Source organism: Oreochromis aureus, linkage group 10, assembly GCF_013358895.1.
Source record: "Oreochromis aureus strain Israel breed Guangdong linkage group 10, ZZ_aureus, whole genome shotgun sequence".
NCBI lineage: Eukaryota > Metazoa > Chordata > Actinopteri > Cichliformes > Cichlidae > Oreochromis > Oreochromis aureus.
Genome location: NC_052951.1, coordinates 4,272,970 through 4,288,331, shown reverse-complemented (window position 1 = coordinate 4,288,331; position 15,362 = coordinate 4,272,970). Strand labels below are relative to the sequence as shown.

Genomic DNA, 15,362 nt, shown 5'->3' with positions numbered 1-15,362 from the left:
ACTGTCATAAATTTCTATAAAATCATTTATTTATACATATAACAAAGTAAAGTGAAAGGATTTATGGCAAGGAATATCTATCTGTCTATCCTTCTATCTATCCATCTATACACCATTAAGTGCACTGCAGAGCTTAATCATTAAACATTGCTTATTCATTCTTTGTCTATTAAATGACCAAATGTGAATGCTTAAAGCTGCACCAGAGTGAATCTTATGAATACTGAATAGGATAATGTAACCTAAGCAATAACAATCAGAGTAGATTTTAAGCCCAACAGTTAACTGTACATGACCATGAAGGCCAGTCCATGTTAATGGACAGATGCACATGTTGATTCGCCACAAAACAAAAGGCAGAGGAGAAAAATAGCACGCCATGAATAACAGGAAATAATAGATGACAACAGGAGCCTTTGATTGGCTTCATACCTTCAGTTCTGACAAATAGCATTACCTAGACTTGCCATACATGTACTAAAGAATATCAGCTTGTTGTTATCTGGTGGTATAAGTCACTATAGCCATTGACATCCACAATTACTTGACTAACAATTAGTTTACCCAAGAAATACTACATTTAGTTAATAATTATATAATATTATAATGGATAGTACTATAGATAATAATAAAATGATAATAGATAATAATATAATGGGACAGACTACATCTTGTAAAAGTAATGATCTTGCAGTATTTCACTCGTGAACATGAAGAAATGACTATATGTAGGCTATACAGTCCTGTTACTATAATTAGACAATAGTTTGTGTTTGTCCTTGAACATGGTTCAAGTAGCCCGCCAGTATGCATTTCATCTCAATTTTAAAATAATTGCTACACTTTTTCTGTATTGCTAGGCACAGTTCTTGGATGGCAGTTGAAGTTGTCAAAGCAATATGTGATATCTGTCACAACAACCCGGTTAGCATTTGTAAATATTTGAGCACATTAGGGCAAGTGAGAAGGCAAACATGGCTACTGATACTGTGCTGAAAGTAATGCTGTGAAGGTAATTTCTTATTTTATCCAGTGTAGTTGCTATAATTGCCACTAGGAGTGCTCACTTATTTTGAATGAGAGAGGGACTGGTGCAGGTGAGCATGGTGCAAAAAGCTTTTGGGTCAGGCACATCAAGACTCAAATGTTGGTCAAATTATAGCTATCAATAAAACTCAGATTATCTGATTTATGTTACATCGATCTGAATCTGAATAGTACAATATCTAATACTGACACCCATCTAATTCAATATTCTAACTTTTCTGAAAGTGTCTTTAAAGAAAACATGTTTCCAGTGTCCCAAAACACACCCTCATCATGTCTGCTCCTTTCTGACCTGCTCATTTACAGTGAACAGAAATATCAGCCACCTATGAAAATAGGTGAAAAGTATTATGAAAACCTATGAAAAGTACATATTTTAATTTGCACACAGAAACAAACATTTTTCAGAAAAAACAAAAACAAGGTTCAAAATTATGATCCCCCCTTATCCTAAAAATTATGTATCCCTTTTGCTGGATATCAGCCTGTCGTCGGTCGTTATTTTCAACAAATCTGTCACATATGTCCTGACAATCTCAGCTCATTCTTCTTTGGTCGATCTCTCAAACTCAAACAAGATTTGAAAAATGAGATCACGGATATAAGCACTGGAAATGAGCTTCCTCTTAAGGGTGGCTGACGTTTCCCATAGAGATGGGGTGAGGAGCTCACCCATCCGGGAGGGACTTAGACTAAAGCTGCTACTCCTCCGCATTTTTTTTTATATAGCCCCAAATCACAATATGAGTTGCCCCAAGGCACTTAATATTGTAAGGTGAAGACCCTACAATAATACAGAGAAACTCCAATAATCAGACAACCACCTATGAGCAAGCACTTTGGCAACAGTGAGAAGGAAAAACTCCCTTTTAACAGGAACAAACTTCCAGCAGAACCAGGCTCAGGGAGGAAGACATACAAAAGACATGCTGTGGAAGAGAACCAGAGATTAATAATTAAATACCGAGTGGTTTATAAACACATAGTGAGTGAAAAGGGTTGAGAGAAGGAGAAATGCTGAGGGCATCGTAAGTAGCCCAAGTCTATTGCAGCATAATAAGGGTGGATTCAGGGTCACCTGACCAGCCCTAACTGTAATTTTTGTCAAAAAAGAAAGTCTTAAGCATAATCTTAACTGTAGAAAGGGTGTCTGTCTCTGTCTCCCATTCTACTTTTAAATATCCTAGGAACCACAGGTAAGCCCACAGTCTGAGAGCGAAGTGCTGTATGAACACTAGGAAGAGTCCTTTAAAAAAAAAAAAAAAAACGCTTTCATTTCATTCACTCTGGTTCATCCAGGGAGCAATGCTTGGATTAGGAAGCAAAACCCTCCACAACAAGCTTTGTGTTCTGTGATTGAATGCAAGGAAAATTTGTTGTTTGTTTTAGTGCTTCATACTTTGAATTGAAAGCAGATTTCTGCACTTGAGACTGAACAATAAATACATTTCATGTTGCTTTTTCAGTAATGTAACTAGTGTTACAAAGTTACGGGAAGGTTAAACTTTCAAAATGAATATTAAATCCGAGACTGTTATTTACTGTTACTGTGTTTTATTGTAAGGTTATTAAAGCTCTAAATTGCATAACAAGCAAATATAATTTTAGGTTTGAGAATAAATAATAATTCTTAAATAACTTCAACTACAATAGTGTCAGTATATTTGTTTATCATTCTGCAGAACTGTCCAGTATCACGTGTTGGCTATAGTACTGTTTTGGATTTGAAAATATAAGTTGGAATGTAGTTAAATTAGTGTTTTAAATGAGTTTTAATCAGACTTTGTTCATATTGATAAATTAAGCTGTTATTGCATGGAAAAAATTATGTGCTGATTAAATTGCAATTAATTTCTCTCAAACTAAATTAAAATTAGTTTGTTACCACAAATTATGTATTTTAATTTCACTTAAAATGTTTATATCAGTTGAACTAATTATAGTATTATTACAATTGCTCACTCAGAAAAATCAAGCTTTAAGTATTTTTTAAGTACTTTTTAAGTGCTGTGCACTCACAATTAACAAGTTACCCGACCCTTGGCATCTCATCCTAGAACTCAGTGAAACATTCTTCTTTCTTCAACTTCCACCATTTAATCATTCCCTTTGCCTTTTCCAATTAAATGTTTCAGATCAATAAAAAAAAACTGCATGTTGCATTTACTAAGGTTGCCTAATATGTGTTTGCATGATTTATGTAATACTTATGTGTTCACCACAACCATTTCCATCCTATCTGACAATCTCCCGACCTCCACAATACTATTCCCATACTCTTTCTTCATTAGTTCCATTTTCCTTCCTGTCTACACCATGGTAGAACATTTTGAATCCAGCTCCAATGCTCCTGGTCTTGCTTCACTTTCACCCGGTGTCCTGCACGCACAGTAGATCTACCTTTGTTCTGTCCATCATATCAGCCAGCTCGCTCACTTTTCCAGTCATAGATTTTAGATTTAGAGTCTCTCTCCGTGCCATAGCTGGGTTTGAAATAAAACAAAAATAACAAAATACAGAATGATCCCTTCACTTGAAATAAATAAAACTTACTCGATGGCCCTGACCCTACTGTATATCTGATTCAGTCCTGGTGCCTAAACCAACCATTTATCAATTCTGAGTCATGTGTCAACATATTCCCCCAAACACAATCCAGTAAGGGGCACTGTAGGTCCAGCCATAACCTTGTAGAAATCCTGTAGTCTTTTCAAAGTAAATGCCATCGAGATTGTCAGATAATTATTTGTGCCAAGTTTTACTGTTTTATTTTTAAAAGAACCAATACAATTACCAGGGCCCAGACCTCAAAAGCTGCCTTCCCTCACTGCCTCACCAGTTCCCTTACTGGTAAAGTAGGTGAACATGGCATGGCTACTATCACTGTGTTTTCACAGTACACACCTTTGTTAGGTGTACTATATGTGCCATATCATGACTCAGAATGGGAAGTAGATTAATACATTACAACTTACTACATTACAACATTACTACAACCATTACAACCAAGTAAGTGTACCAGTTTCATGTGCAGGAGCTCTAGGTGTATGGGTTTAGAAGGTCACTGGCCAATACCAGTCCTCCAAACTGCAGTTTGGGAACCACACAACAATAATTACAACAATCTGTTGGAAATCTTTAGACCTTATTTAAAAAAAAAACTTCCTCCGCCTTTTGAAGGTAAACCTTTTTCGATTCCTGCCCCACCCACTTCACAAATGAGAAGCACCAATGTTGATCATGTGATTTTACAGTTAAGGCTTTGCAGCAAAAAAAATCCTGGCTTTAATGTATCATAGTTTATCTGTCTTAGCGTTGATGCTCAATGTCTTGAATTATTTTTGACTGAGATCTAAAGTCCATCAACAACAGTATACAAACAGAGCTAATTCATGGAAAAATGTGTTTCTATGTAAATACAATTCGTTTAGTAGCTAAGACAAGGGAATTGGTATTTTCATGCTTAGTTATGACATTGTACGTGACTGATAACAAACACAAGATAAGAAGAAGATTTGAAGATACTTCATAAAACGCTGTTAGTATCACCAAGTAGTATAAAAAGAGAAATCATTTGTATTTCATCATACTGAATTTGGTAAAGATCGCAGCTCGGAGCAAAGGCGGAAATGAACCGCGAGCCCTCCTCCTTCCTCCGATCCGTGATCGTCAGTTGGGGTGTGTTGAAGAGCACCTCCTACCAGCTGAGTTAGTGGAAGTCACGCAAGCCTGCCCAAATATCCTGCGGTCAACTTTACAAAGCTTGCTGCCTTACAGGTAAATATACATTAAACGTAGCGATTTAATAGAACAAATGAAAAACAGTCCAGGTTTAGTTAAGTGTCAAGTTTTACTGAATATGACGGCTGTGTTTACTCGTGTAGCCGAATTAGCTCAGAGCTAGGATAGCAAGAGTAAATCAGCTGCTGTCCAGTATATCGTTAGTTTAAGTGCGTGCTGCGGAGTTTGGAGGTGTTACGGTTTACACGGTATTTTAACGCCACTGAGCAGCTGCAGGGCGGATAACGGGCTGACCTGACACAGTGCTAGTTTTGAAGCATAACGCTACATAGCATGCGGTTATATTCAGTTTGCGTCGTTACCTAACCACACAATCTAGCAGTGCTGTTTAGAGGGGGACGTTTTACTGACTATACCCTTCATATGTGTTCAGAGGTGTCATTATAGATTTGCGAAGAACAAGGATAACTTTTCAAATCTCATCCGTTTTAGTCTGGGTGCGTCATGGATTTTCTTCCATATCAGGAAACATTTTAACAGGGTCTTCTGGGTGTGTCGTTAATTAATGAGTATATGAAGAAAACAAACGAAGTGTTAAAAATTACAGTGTTTGTGAAGGGTGTCATTCACTGTACCGTGTGTTTATATATTTATTCAAGACAAAACCATTGGACTTAGTCAAATAAATATTTGCATTTTGCATTCACAGTTGACAGAAGATGAATTTTGTCAAAGCGATTATTGGAGGCATCATTGATGCTGCCGGGTGAGATTATGAACAAAGTACCAAGTACCAGGTAGGCAAAAATTTGGTCTGTTGGTCTAACATCTGCTTTTGATCTCTGCTCCTGCCTTTGTAGCAACATCGACCCAAACCAATTTGTGCCTTCTCAACCCGTGAGTTTACATCGTTTCATCACTGCCCATCACTTCTAATTTCTAATAGTTGATGATGATAGAATTTCTAATATTTTCTCGTGCATATGTCCCACAGCCTCCACCACGCATGCCAGTTACGCATGCAGCACACAATGAGAGTGAAGAAGAAAAGCAGTTCCGCAGAGTTTTCCAGCAGATTGCTGGAGATGTAAGTGCAATGCCTAGTTATGATTCTCTTAAAATCTGTTGCATTTTTTTTTTTTTTGCAGTAATCTGTTTCATTTTTAATGTGAAAACATTTAATTGTAATTTAGTGCTAAGAGGTATGGCCAAAAGATTGTATTATGGTGTTTTGGTTTTGTTTTTCTAATTTCTGGGATTCCCTGTTTACTTTTTGTTGACATTAATGTTAATGTGTCTAGCAGAACTGTCAATTGCAGCTTAAAAAAAACTCAGTTTGAACTTAGATTATCACATTTTTTCACACCTGTTTTATTTATTTATTTTTTATTGACAGAATTATTACCTTTTCCTCTTCTGAGGGGTGTACTATGAAGCTAAATTTATGGCTTTGCAAAATGAGTTGAGCTTAAAGAGTTTTCTGCGTCCCTGTGGCGCTCTAGTTACCTGGATAAATCACTGTAGTAACTCATGCCAAACACATAACCTGGTCATTCTCTGCTGAGGGAATATGTTTTATTGTTCAGCTGTGTCTTACTGAAACCTGTGAATGAAGCCCAAACTGCATTTTTATTGCCACAGGAATGTAAATATATTACTCTGATGCAGAAAAATATATAAATGTTTTTATATGTGACTCTAATCTGCTGCTAAGAACAAACACCAAGAATACTTGTTCAGTTAGAAAAATTAATTTCACTTTGATCAACTGACATAATAAAGATAACTCTTTAGGTCACTATCCAACAGGCTAATTAAATTGGATACATTTAAACATTTTTAAGTTGCAGCGCTCTAATGGGCAGCTGGCACTGCAGGCCTTAAAGCTGAAGGCTCTCCCTCCCATTCTACAGGGTGGGCCATTTATATGGATACACCGTAATAACATGGGAATGGTTAGTGATATTAAAGTCCTGTTTGTGGCATATGTGAGGGGGCAAACTCCCCAAGATGGATGGTGACCATGGTGGCCAATTAGAAGTCGGCCATCTTGGATACAACTTTTGTTTTTTCAATAGGAAGAGGGCCATGTGACACGTCAAACTTATTGGTAATGTCACAAGAAAAACAATGGTGTGCTTGGTTTCAACGTAACTTTATTCTTTCATGAGTTATTTACAAGTTTCTGACCACTTATAATATGTGTTCAATGTGCTGCCCATTGTGTTGGATTGTCAATGCAACCCTCTTCTCCCACTCTTCACACACCGATAGCAACACCGCAGGAGAAATGCCAGCACAGGCATCCAGTATCCGTAGTTTCAGGTGCTGCACATCTCGTATCTTCACACCATAGACAATTGCCTTCAGATGACCCCAAAGATAAAAGTCTAAGGGGGTCAGATCGGGAGACCTTGGGGGCCATTCAACTGGCCCACGACAACCAATCCACTTTCCAGGAAACTGTTCATCTAGGAATGCTCGGACCTGGCACCCAAAATGTGGTGGTGCACCATCTTGCTGGAAAAACTCAGGGAACGTGCCAGCTTCAGTGCATAAAGAGGGAAACACATCATCATGTAGCAATTTCAAATATCCAGTGGCCTTGAGGTTTCCATTGATGAAGAATGGACCCACTATCGTTGTACCCCATATACCACACCAAACCATCACTTTTGTTGTTCCAACAGTCTTGGAGGGATCCATCCAATGTGGGTTAGTGTCAGACCAATAGCGGTGGTTTTGTTTGTTAACTTCACCATTCACATAAAAGTTTGCCTCATCACTGAACAAAATCTTCTGCGTGAACTGAGGGTCCTGTTCCAATTTTGTTTTGCCCATTCTGCAAATTCTGTGCACCAATCTGGGTCATCCTCGTTGAGATGCTGCAGTAGCTGGAGTTTGTAAGGATGCCATTTGTGTGTAGCTAATATCCGCCGAAGGGATGTTCGACTAATGGCACTCTGCAGTGACATGCGGTGAGTGCTACGCTGTGGGCTCTTGCTGAATGAAGCTAGGACAGCCGCTGATGTTTCTTCATTAGTTTTCTTGCGACCACATTTTGGCAAATCCAACACTGAACCAGTTTCACGAAACTTAGCAAGCAGTTTGCTGACTGTAGCATGGGAGATGGGTGGTCTCGTAGGGTGTCTTGCATTGAAATCTGCTGCAATGACCCGGTTACTGCGTTCACCAGATATCAACACGATTTCGATCCGCTCCTCACATGTTAACCTCTTCGACATGTCAATGGCTGTGAACAAAGAGAAACTTGTAAATAACTCATGAAAGAATGAAGTTACGTTGAAACCAAGCACACCATTGTTTTTCTTGTGACATTACCAATAAGTTTGACGTGTCACATGGCCCGCTTCCTATTGAAAAAACAAAAGTTGTATCCAAGATGGCCGACTTCTAATTGGCCACCATGGTCACCACCCATCTTGAGGAGTTTGCCCCCTCACATATACTAATGTGCCACAAACAGGACTTTAATATCACCAACCATTTCCATGTTTTTACGGTGTATCCATATAAATGGCCCACCCTGTACTTTTAAACTCTAGGAACCACAAGTAGTCTGAGAGTGAAGTGCTGCGTTGGGACAATATGGTACCACAACCTCTTTAAGATATGATGGGGTGTGATTATTCAAGACTTTGTATGTGAGGAGACAGACTTTAAATTTAATTAAATTCAATGCCCATCTGGAGTTTTGGGTTTTGCTGGGCCAGCTAAGGCAAAAAAAGCCTGACTGTGTTCACAGTAAACCCTTCTGTCATTGTGGAAGAGCTGCTTGAGCTCCACCCACAATGCCTGTTAACCTGTTAACTGTTTACAGTTGACAAGCTCCTCCCTCGGTCATGGGTTGTTTTGGAACATCTCTTATACTGTTGCTGAATGTAGCACCAGAGCCCTTCCCAATGGTTAAAAGAGTATGCCATGTTATGCTATTTTTGAAAAACTCATCTCATTAAAATAAAAATAAAAAATCCAACCTATACATCAGGTGTAAGACCAAGCAGTAATATGGATGTTGTTTTGATCATTTAGCTAAACCATACAGCTGTGTCTCTGCAGGTTTCTTTATGTTTTTAATGATATTCCATATTTATCATGTAGGATATGGAAGTGAGCCCAAACGAGCTGATGAACATCCTGAACAGAATCATTGCAAAGCGTAAGATATGTCTGCATTTGTCATATTTATTTTCATTATGCTTATGATTCAGTTCTTCAGAATACATATACATGTTAGGGTCTTTTTTTCTTTTCTTTGTTTTCTTTCTTTCTTTTTTTTACTAATAGATTTTGATGTTGTGTTTTAGATCATGATCTGAAGACAGACGGTTTCAGCATTGAGTCTTGCAGGAGCATGGTAGCAGTCATGGATGTATCTTTTCCTTCATTAGTACTCTGTGTGTTTTATATAATCTGGGTGACAGTATTGAACTGTCACTCACAGCAAAATTTTAAAAAATGATGCAGAACAAATAGAAACGGACAACTAAAGTGGGGATATGTTGGCTCAACAGGTCCATGTCATACTCATGGCTTACTAAGACTATGGAGCAAATAAAACCTTAAAGCTGCAGTGGACTGAAATCCAGAGAAAACCCCAAAAATTTGAAGCCTTCATACATATTTTCTTTTCCCCTCTCTGTTCTAGGCCCCTCCCACCACACAGTTCATATCTGGGTAAAAGTAAAAAAATAACTAAGCAATTTTACAATTCAAAACAGCAACTTTACAAAATGCAGAAATGGATGTTGCTTTGAAGATGTCTAAATATGTCTTTTGAAAACGACTTGAGTACTGTTATATTACATATACAGAAGTGTGTTAGTTAAAATCTGATTGAATGGCCTATTGAAAGGCAACGAAACTGTTCATTTTATTTCATTTTTAACAGTTCAAAGTGGTCTGGTAATATAGCACCGCACATAGCACTATAGGTGACACACTTATAGGCATGTTATAGTTCACTGGGGTGTTGTAGTATAACAGGAATGACTGCTCATCTCTGCTGTCCACAGTTGGCTGTTTGACAGGGGTATATATTCTGTAATTCTGTTCATTGTCCTAATTGAACAATAACAAAAAGCTTTAGCTATCCCTTCATGTATTGCTAAGTTGTGGATTTAAAAAAACATCTGACGTACTCAAACTTAAAGACTTTTTTTCTGTTGAACCAGCATAATATTGTAGCAGTGGATGGGGAGGATTAATGATGTAAAAATGTTTGGGAAGTTGAACACTGAGAGGACCACAAAGTTTCAGCTGACATTCTTATTTGCATGTTTATGAAAAGAACAGCTAAATGAGATCTTTGTAATATGTGGTAGATTCCCTACTGAAAAGGCATGTGAAAGCCCATTGTGCAAATACTGTGCAAGTAAATTCGCAACTGTTTGCTTAACTGGAGAAGCTGTTGTCTTTTGGCCTTAACACTTTTTCAGTCTGACAGCACCGGAAAACTTGGCTTTCATGAATTCAAACACCTCTGGGACAATATAAAAAGATGGCAGGCAAGTAGTTTCATTTTATTTATCCTGCACATCTGTTTCGCTGTTGCACAGTTTAAGGCATTACTGTGGTCAGGCTTAACCATTTACAGCGGAGGGGGAGGGGGGGGTCACAGAAGAATTAGTGGCTTAAAGATTATACAGCATCAGGCGGGCTGATTTGAATACACAGTGTGCCAAACTTCTTCCTAATTTGGTTAGCCGCCAGGTTTTTACAACACATAAATGTGATCTGTATGATTTTTTTTTTTTTCTTTTAGCTGAAGGAGATACAAGTTGTAACTTGTATATGGTGGTGATTGAATTTAAACCTTTATGGCTTGGGAGTTGTGAAAGCAGCTGTTTTCATTTTTTTCTTTTACCCTTTCTAGGTTGTCAGTGAACTTACCAGGAAACTGGGTTGCCACAAATGTTTTAAATGCTTCTATTGTTCCTGTTTAGGGAGTGTACAAGACCTACGACTCTGATCACTCCGGTCTCATTGGGGCAGATGAGCTGCCTAATGCTTTCAGAGCTGCTGGTGAGGATTTTTCTGTTCTGCTGCATTGTTCAAATGGTCCCACAGCACTTCAAGAATGAAGGGAAAAGATTTACTTAAGCCTCTAAGAAGAGGCACTGGAAAAACAATTCATATGCATACAATAACTGTTGTATGTATATGGTGTTAAGGTTCGTGTTTAGTTTAATAAGCCAGAAACATTTTGAGGCTTTGTTTAATAATTAGTCATTTACAACCCCAGATCTGAAAAATTTAGGACACTGTATAAAATGTAATGAAAAACAGAATACAGCGTTTTCACAATAGAAGATTGAAATTGTCAGTGGAATGTCTACAGTATGTAGATTCACATTGTTTCAATTGCAAGGCCTGCCTTACAGTTGAAGACTGACTGGATGGGAGTAAATAAAACCTGTGTTTACCTTCAGCACCGATGGTGCCTCTCCAAATGTGCAAGCTGCCAGTTCCATAGGCATGAATGTTCCCCATACCATCAGAGACGCAGACTTTTGAACCAATCGCTGATAATAATCCGGGTGGTCTCTGCTCTTTAGTCCAGAGGATGTGGGGAGTTCCTTTAAGAATTTTAAAGCTTTGGCTCAGAGAGGAGCCAAGCTGCATTTGTAGATGGGACAGCAAACTGTATTCACAGGCAGTGATTTCTGGAGGTGTTCCTGAGCCTTTGCCATCATGGCTGGTTTTTTATTTAAATCATGGACATCCAGTATTGATTTGTACCCATGCACACACGGGTATATTTTTCTGAAAATGGTACATTTGAGTTTAAACATTTGATATGTCTTCTATGTTCTGTTGTGAATAATAAAGGGGTTTCAGAGCTCTGCAAGTCATTACATTCAGTTTTATTTACATTTAACAACTTTTTTGGAATTGGGGTTGTACTGTGAGTAATGAGTATCAGGCTACTTGTGTCGAGATATAGGCAGCACAGCCTTATCTAGACATAATGCACATGTACCTGTTAATTGTAACACACAGTTGTGCGTCCCTATTCGTTAGGCTTCCCTCTCAGTGGCCAGCTGTACCAGATGATCATTCGCAGATACAGCGATGAAAGTGGAAACATGGATTTTGACAACTACATTGGCTGTCTCGTAAGGCTGGATGCAATGTGCCGTAAGTTTCATTTTAAAGACCAATCATTAAATTAATTCTTATAGTTTAGTGTGATAGGATTGATTGACTCTGAAGTTTAATACCTGTTCTGAATCAGGTGCCTTCAAAACCTTGGATAAGGATAACAACGGGACCATCAAAGTTAATATTCAAGAGGTAAAGTAATCGAAGTTGTTGTTTGTATCAGTGGGTTTTGACTTCAGTTCAGACCGTTTTAAAGTATTTGACTGGTTGTTTTGTTCTTTGCTCTTCTTTGTGTCTTTTCAGTGGCTCCAGCTCACCATGTACTCTTAAGTCCAGATCATGTTTCTCCGGCTCGTTTCATGGAACCACTTTGTTTATATACACAATTCGAGATATTTTAATCATCATCACAATAACTTCCTGTGTTAGCAAATCCCTTGTGCGTGCAGGTTTATTTTCACGATTGCATGTTAATGGAATCGTGTGGTGGCATTCTTCACAGCTCTTAAAACTTACACGAAAGATTGGAAAACACTGTTAACAAAGCTGCATGCAGAATGCTGCCCATAGCTGAGGATAATCAAAGGTAAATGTTACTGAATGCTTTGGACAGCTATAAAACCACATGATTGTGTAAAAGTGATAGTATGTTGAATTTCTCCCATTTTTTGGCATTTGCTTTTGATCTTCCTCACACCCCGGAATTCTAAATGGCACAAGACGATCCTGCTTCTGACGCCCTGGGATTTGTAATGAAAATCTAATGTGAAACTAGTATTGCTCTTTGTCTGGGGATGATTTGACAATCACCATATCTTAGAGAATTGGTAGAAACATGTTTTTGCTCGTCGGTTGTTTTCATCCTAAAAGCTGAGTGTCAGGTGGCTTTTTTTCCTTCTTTTTCTGCCGTTTAACTCCAAACTTTGCTGGGAACCCACCTGTGGGCTGCACAAGTGTTAGAAAAGACACACGAACCTTCTTCAGGTGTCACTTTATTGAAGATGTGAGTTCTGTTCTCTGAGCACAGGCCAACTGTAATGTTGGTAGACTAGGCACCGCACAACTCTTTCCACCCGTTCTACTAGATTAGATCCTTCTAGGAATTGTGTGGGTGTGTGTGCACTGCTGTGTTGACAACTCTTTGTGGCTGCTGATAATTCCGTTACACCTGTTGGGGCAGGTAGCCTATTTCATTAGTAAACATGTATGTCCTTAGAATTTCATAAATTCTCAGTAGTTCCAGCCAGTTTCATCCTGAGCAGAGGACAAAGCATAGCTGCAGCAAAAAAACCCCCAAAGGCAGCTCACACCTAACTGAATGATGTGTCACTCTGAATATTCCTTCTAGAAGAAATTATGTAGAGACATTATTATTATTAACAAATAAACACCCTTCCATTGACATGCTCTTGTCTTGGCTGTCACTCATGCAGCTAAACCAAGAGGTGTTTTCAGGTATAATGGCTGAAGAGAGAGCAAGCCCATTCAAAGTAACATGTGGCCACATCCCTTGCAGCTCTAAAAGTCATGAGTGTGTCTAAACAAGCAGGAGCAACAGGATAAACGGGCTGTCAGTCTGTGCACACCCATGCAGCTCAGAGAAAGAGGTTTAATTTTGTAAAACAGGTATGTGCACCGTATCCTTGCTGAGACTCTGCCATGGAAGAGACCGCTGATGTTAAACTTTTCAACCTCGGGTTATATTCAGTGTTTGTGAAACCAGCCCCAGCTCCTCTGACTGTAGATTTGTGCTCACTGAGACTGTACTGGCTCATAGATTTTTGTTTGCTGGTTATGTTGTAGGCAATTATATGAGTTATAGCACTGTAGGAACACACAGCATGGTTTAATTATTTCTACACTCCATTCTTTTGCATCATAGACTGTTATTGCATCTTATCACTATCAGAATGCCTTTTACAGCCACTAGATGGCTAATTGGTTTCTAAATATCTAAATCCTGTACTCTCTGGGTCCTGCTCTTAATGGTAAGTTAATGCAACGACCCAGCATAGCTGACTTTATTTTCTATCTATAGTAGTAATGTACATTAAAGTGTGAAAGGTGTGAGTTTTGCTCGAAAGGCTAATGTGCCATGTTTTCTGTTTGAAGTGAAAGTCTGCCATAGCTTTCTGTGTCTCAGCTTTCTGATCACTTATGCCTCCATTAGATGATGCCAGCATAGTGTGTGAGCTGATGCTGTATGCCACTAATGCATGAAGCCCAAAGTGAAATGCCATTATTAAGGGGTTTTAATCCTGTAGCTCTTTATGCCACAGCCATTAAACTGTTATTGGATTTGCTTGATAAATGACCTGTACTGCATTTGGAATAAAAACATCATGTTAAATATGTCAGTCTTATTATTGGTGTACTGCTGACAAATACTCTGTGTGGGTTATTAAAGAGTGACGGCTTGGTCAGTTTAAAGCAGAAGATAATCAGTGATGGATGTTTTGTAAATAGCTTCAATATGATCTTAGACTCTGAAAGTAGAAACACAGTTCTGTAAAAACCTATCCTTCTGTCTACTGTATGTGGCACATCATCTTCTGGTTTTCATGCTTGTATTTGAACAAAGACACTTCTTGTTTGGAAAAGTGTTTAAAATGCCTTTACTCTAAGGCAGGGCTGTCAGACTCACTCACTTTGATCTTAATGTCTCAGTTTTCTGCATGATGAATGCCTAAAATTATAGAAAACATTCTGGTAAGTCATTGCACGGACCTTCCTGTAGTTTTTATTGGTTGATAAAAATATTTTTTCTTTTTTAATCAATTTCTATTAGATAGTGAAAAAACAGGAGCTTTTCTGTCATTTCATTGTTTATCTAATACTACTTTGGTATTGTATGAATAGCTATGTGGGAGGTCTTTATCAGCCCCAAAGCTTGTAAAACTTCTACAAATACAGTTGAAAGTCCAAAAATTGATGTGCTAGTTATTTTCCAAAGCCTTCTATTGGGCTGGATTGAAGTCTTTGCTGGGCCATTTCTGGCTCCTGGGCCTTCTGTTTGGCACCCCTCCTCACACACACAAAAAAAACAGATTTGAGAAGCCAGAGGCCTGCTTAGTCAGATCCATCCTAAATGGATTTTTTTTTTTTTTAACATTTAAGTAATTAACGTGCCACTGAATAAAACACACAAGGGGAATTTGAAAGCTGTTTTGTGTGAATCCACAATATGTGGTCAAAGGAGCTCTTTAAAAAAGGCCATTCCTTAAGCTGCAAAATCAAAACTATTTAATCAGAGAGAGCATGATTATTTGGAGTGGTCACATCAGTGGTTTAGGATATTATGGGAAGACCAACAATGGTTTTTGGCAATATAAAACAAAACACTGACATCCTCAAAGACAAGTGTGGTGGGTGATTGCAGGATCCTTAAGTAAATCGGCCCTTTAACACCATTCACTTATTTCAAGCCTGCCACAAAGGCAAAAGACTAA

At 38.3% G+C, this 15,362-nt stretch overlaps 1 protein-coding gene across 1 annotated transcript; it reads left to right on the top strand.

Moving 5' to 3' along the window:
* The first annotated feature begins 4,674 nt into the window (after nt 1–4,674).
* Nucleotides 4,675–14,265, top strand: capns1a (calpain, small subunit 1 a). Its single transcript, XM_031738507.2, has 11 exons — nt 4,675–4,824; nt 5,498–5,554; nt 5,649–5,685; nt 5,783–5,875; nt 8,911–8,968; nt 9,117–9,181; nt 10,248–10,316; nt 10,755–10,833; nt 11,833–11,949; nt 12,047–12,105; nt 12,217–14,265. Exons 2-11 carry the CDS (start codon nt 5,508–5,510, stop codon nt 12,241–12,243), a joined length of 651 nt encoding a protein of 216 aa, XP_031594367.1. The 5' UTR covers nt 4,675–4,824; nt 5,498–5,507; the 3' UTR covers nt 12,244–14,265.
* Nucleotides 14,266–15,362: the final 1,097 nt, after the last annotated feature.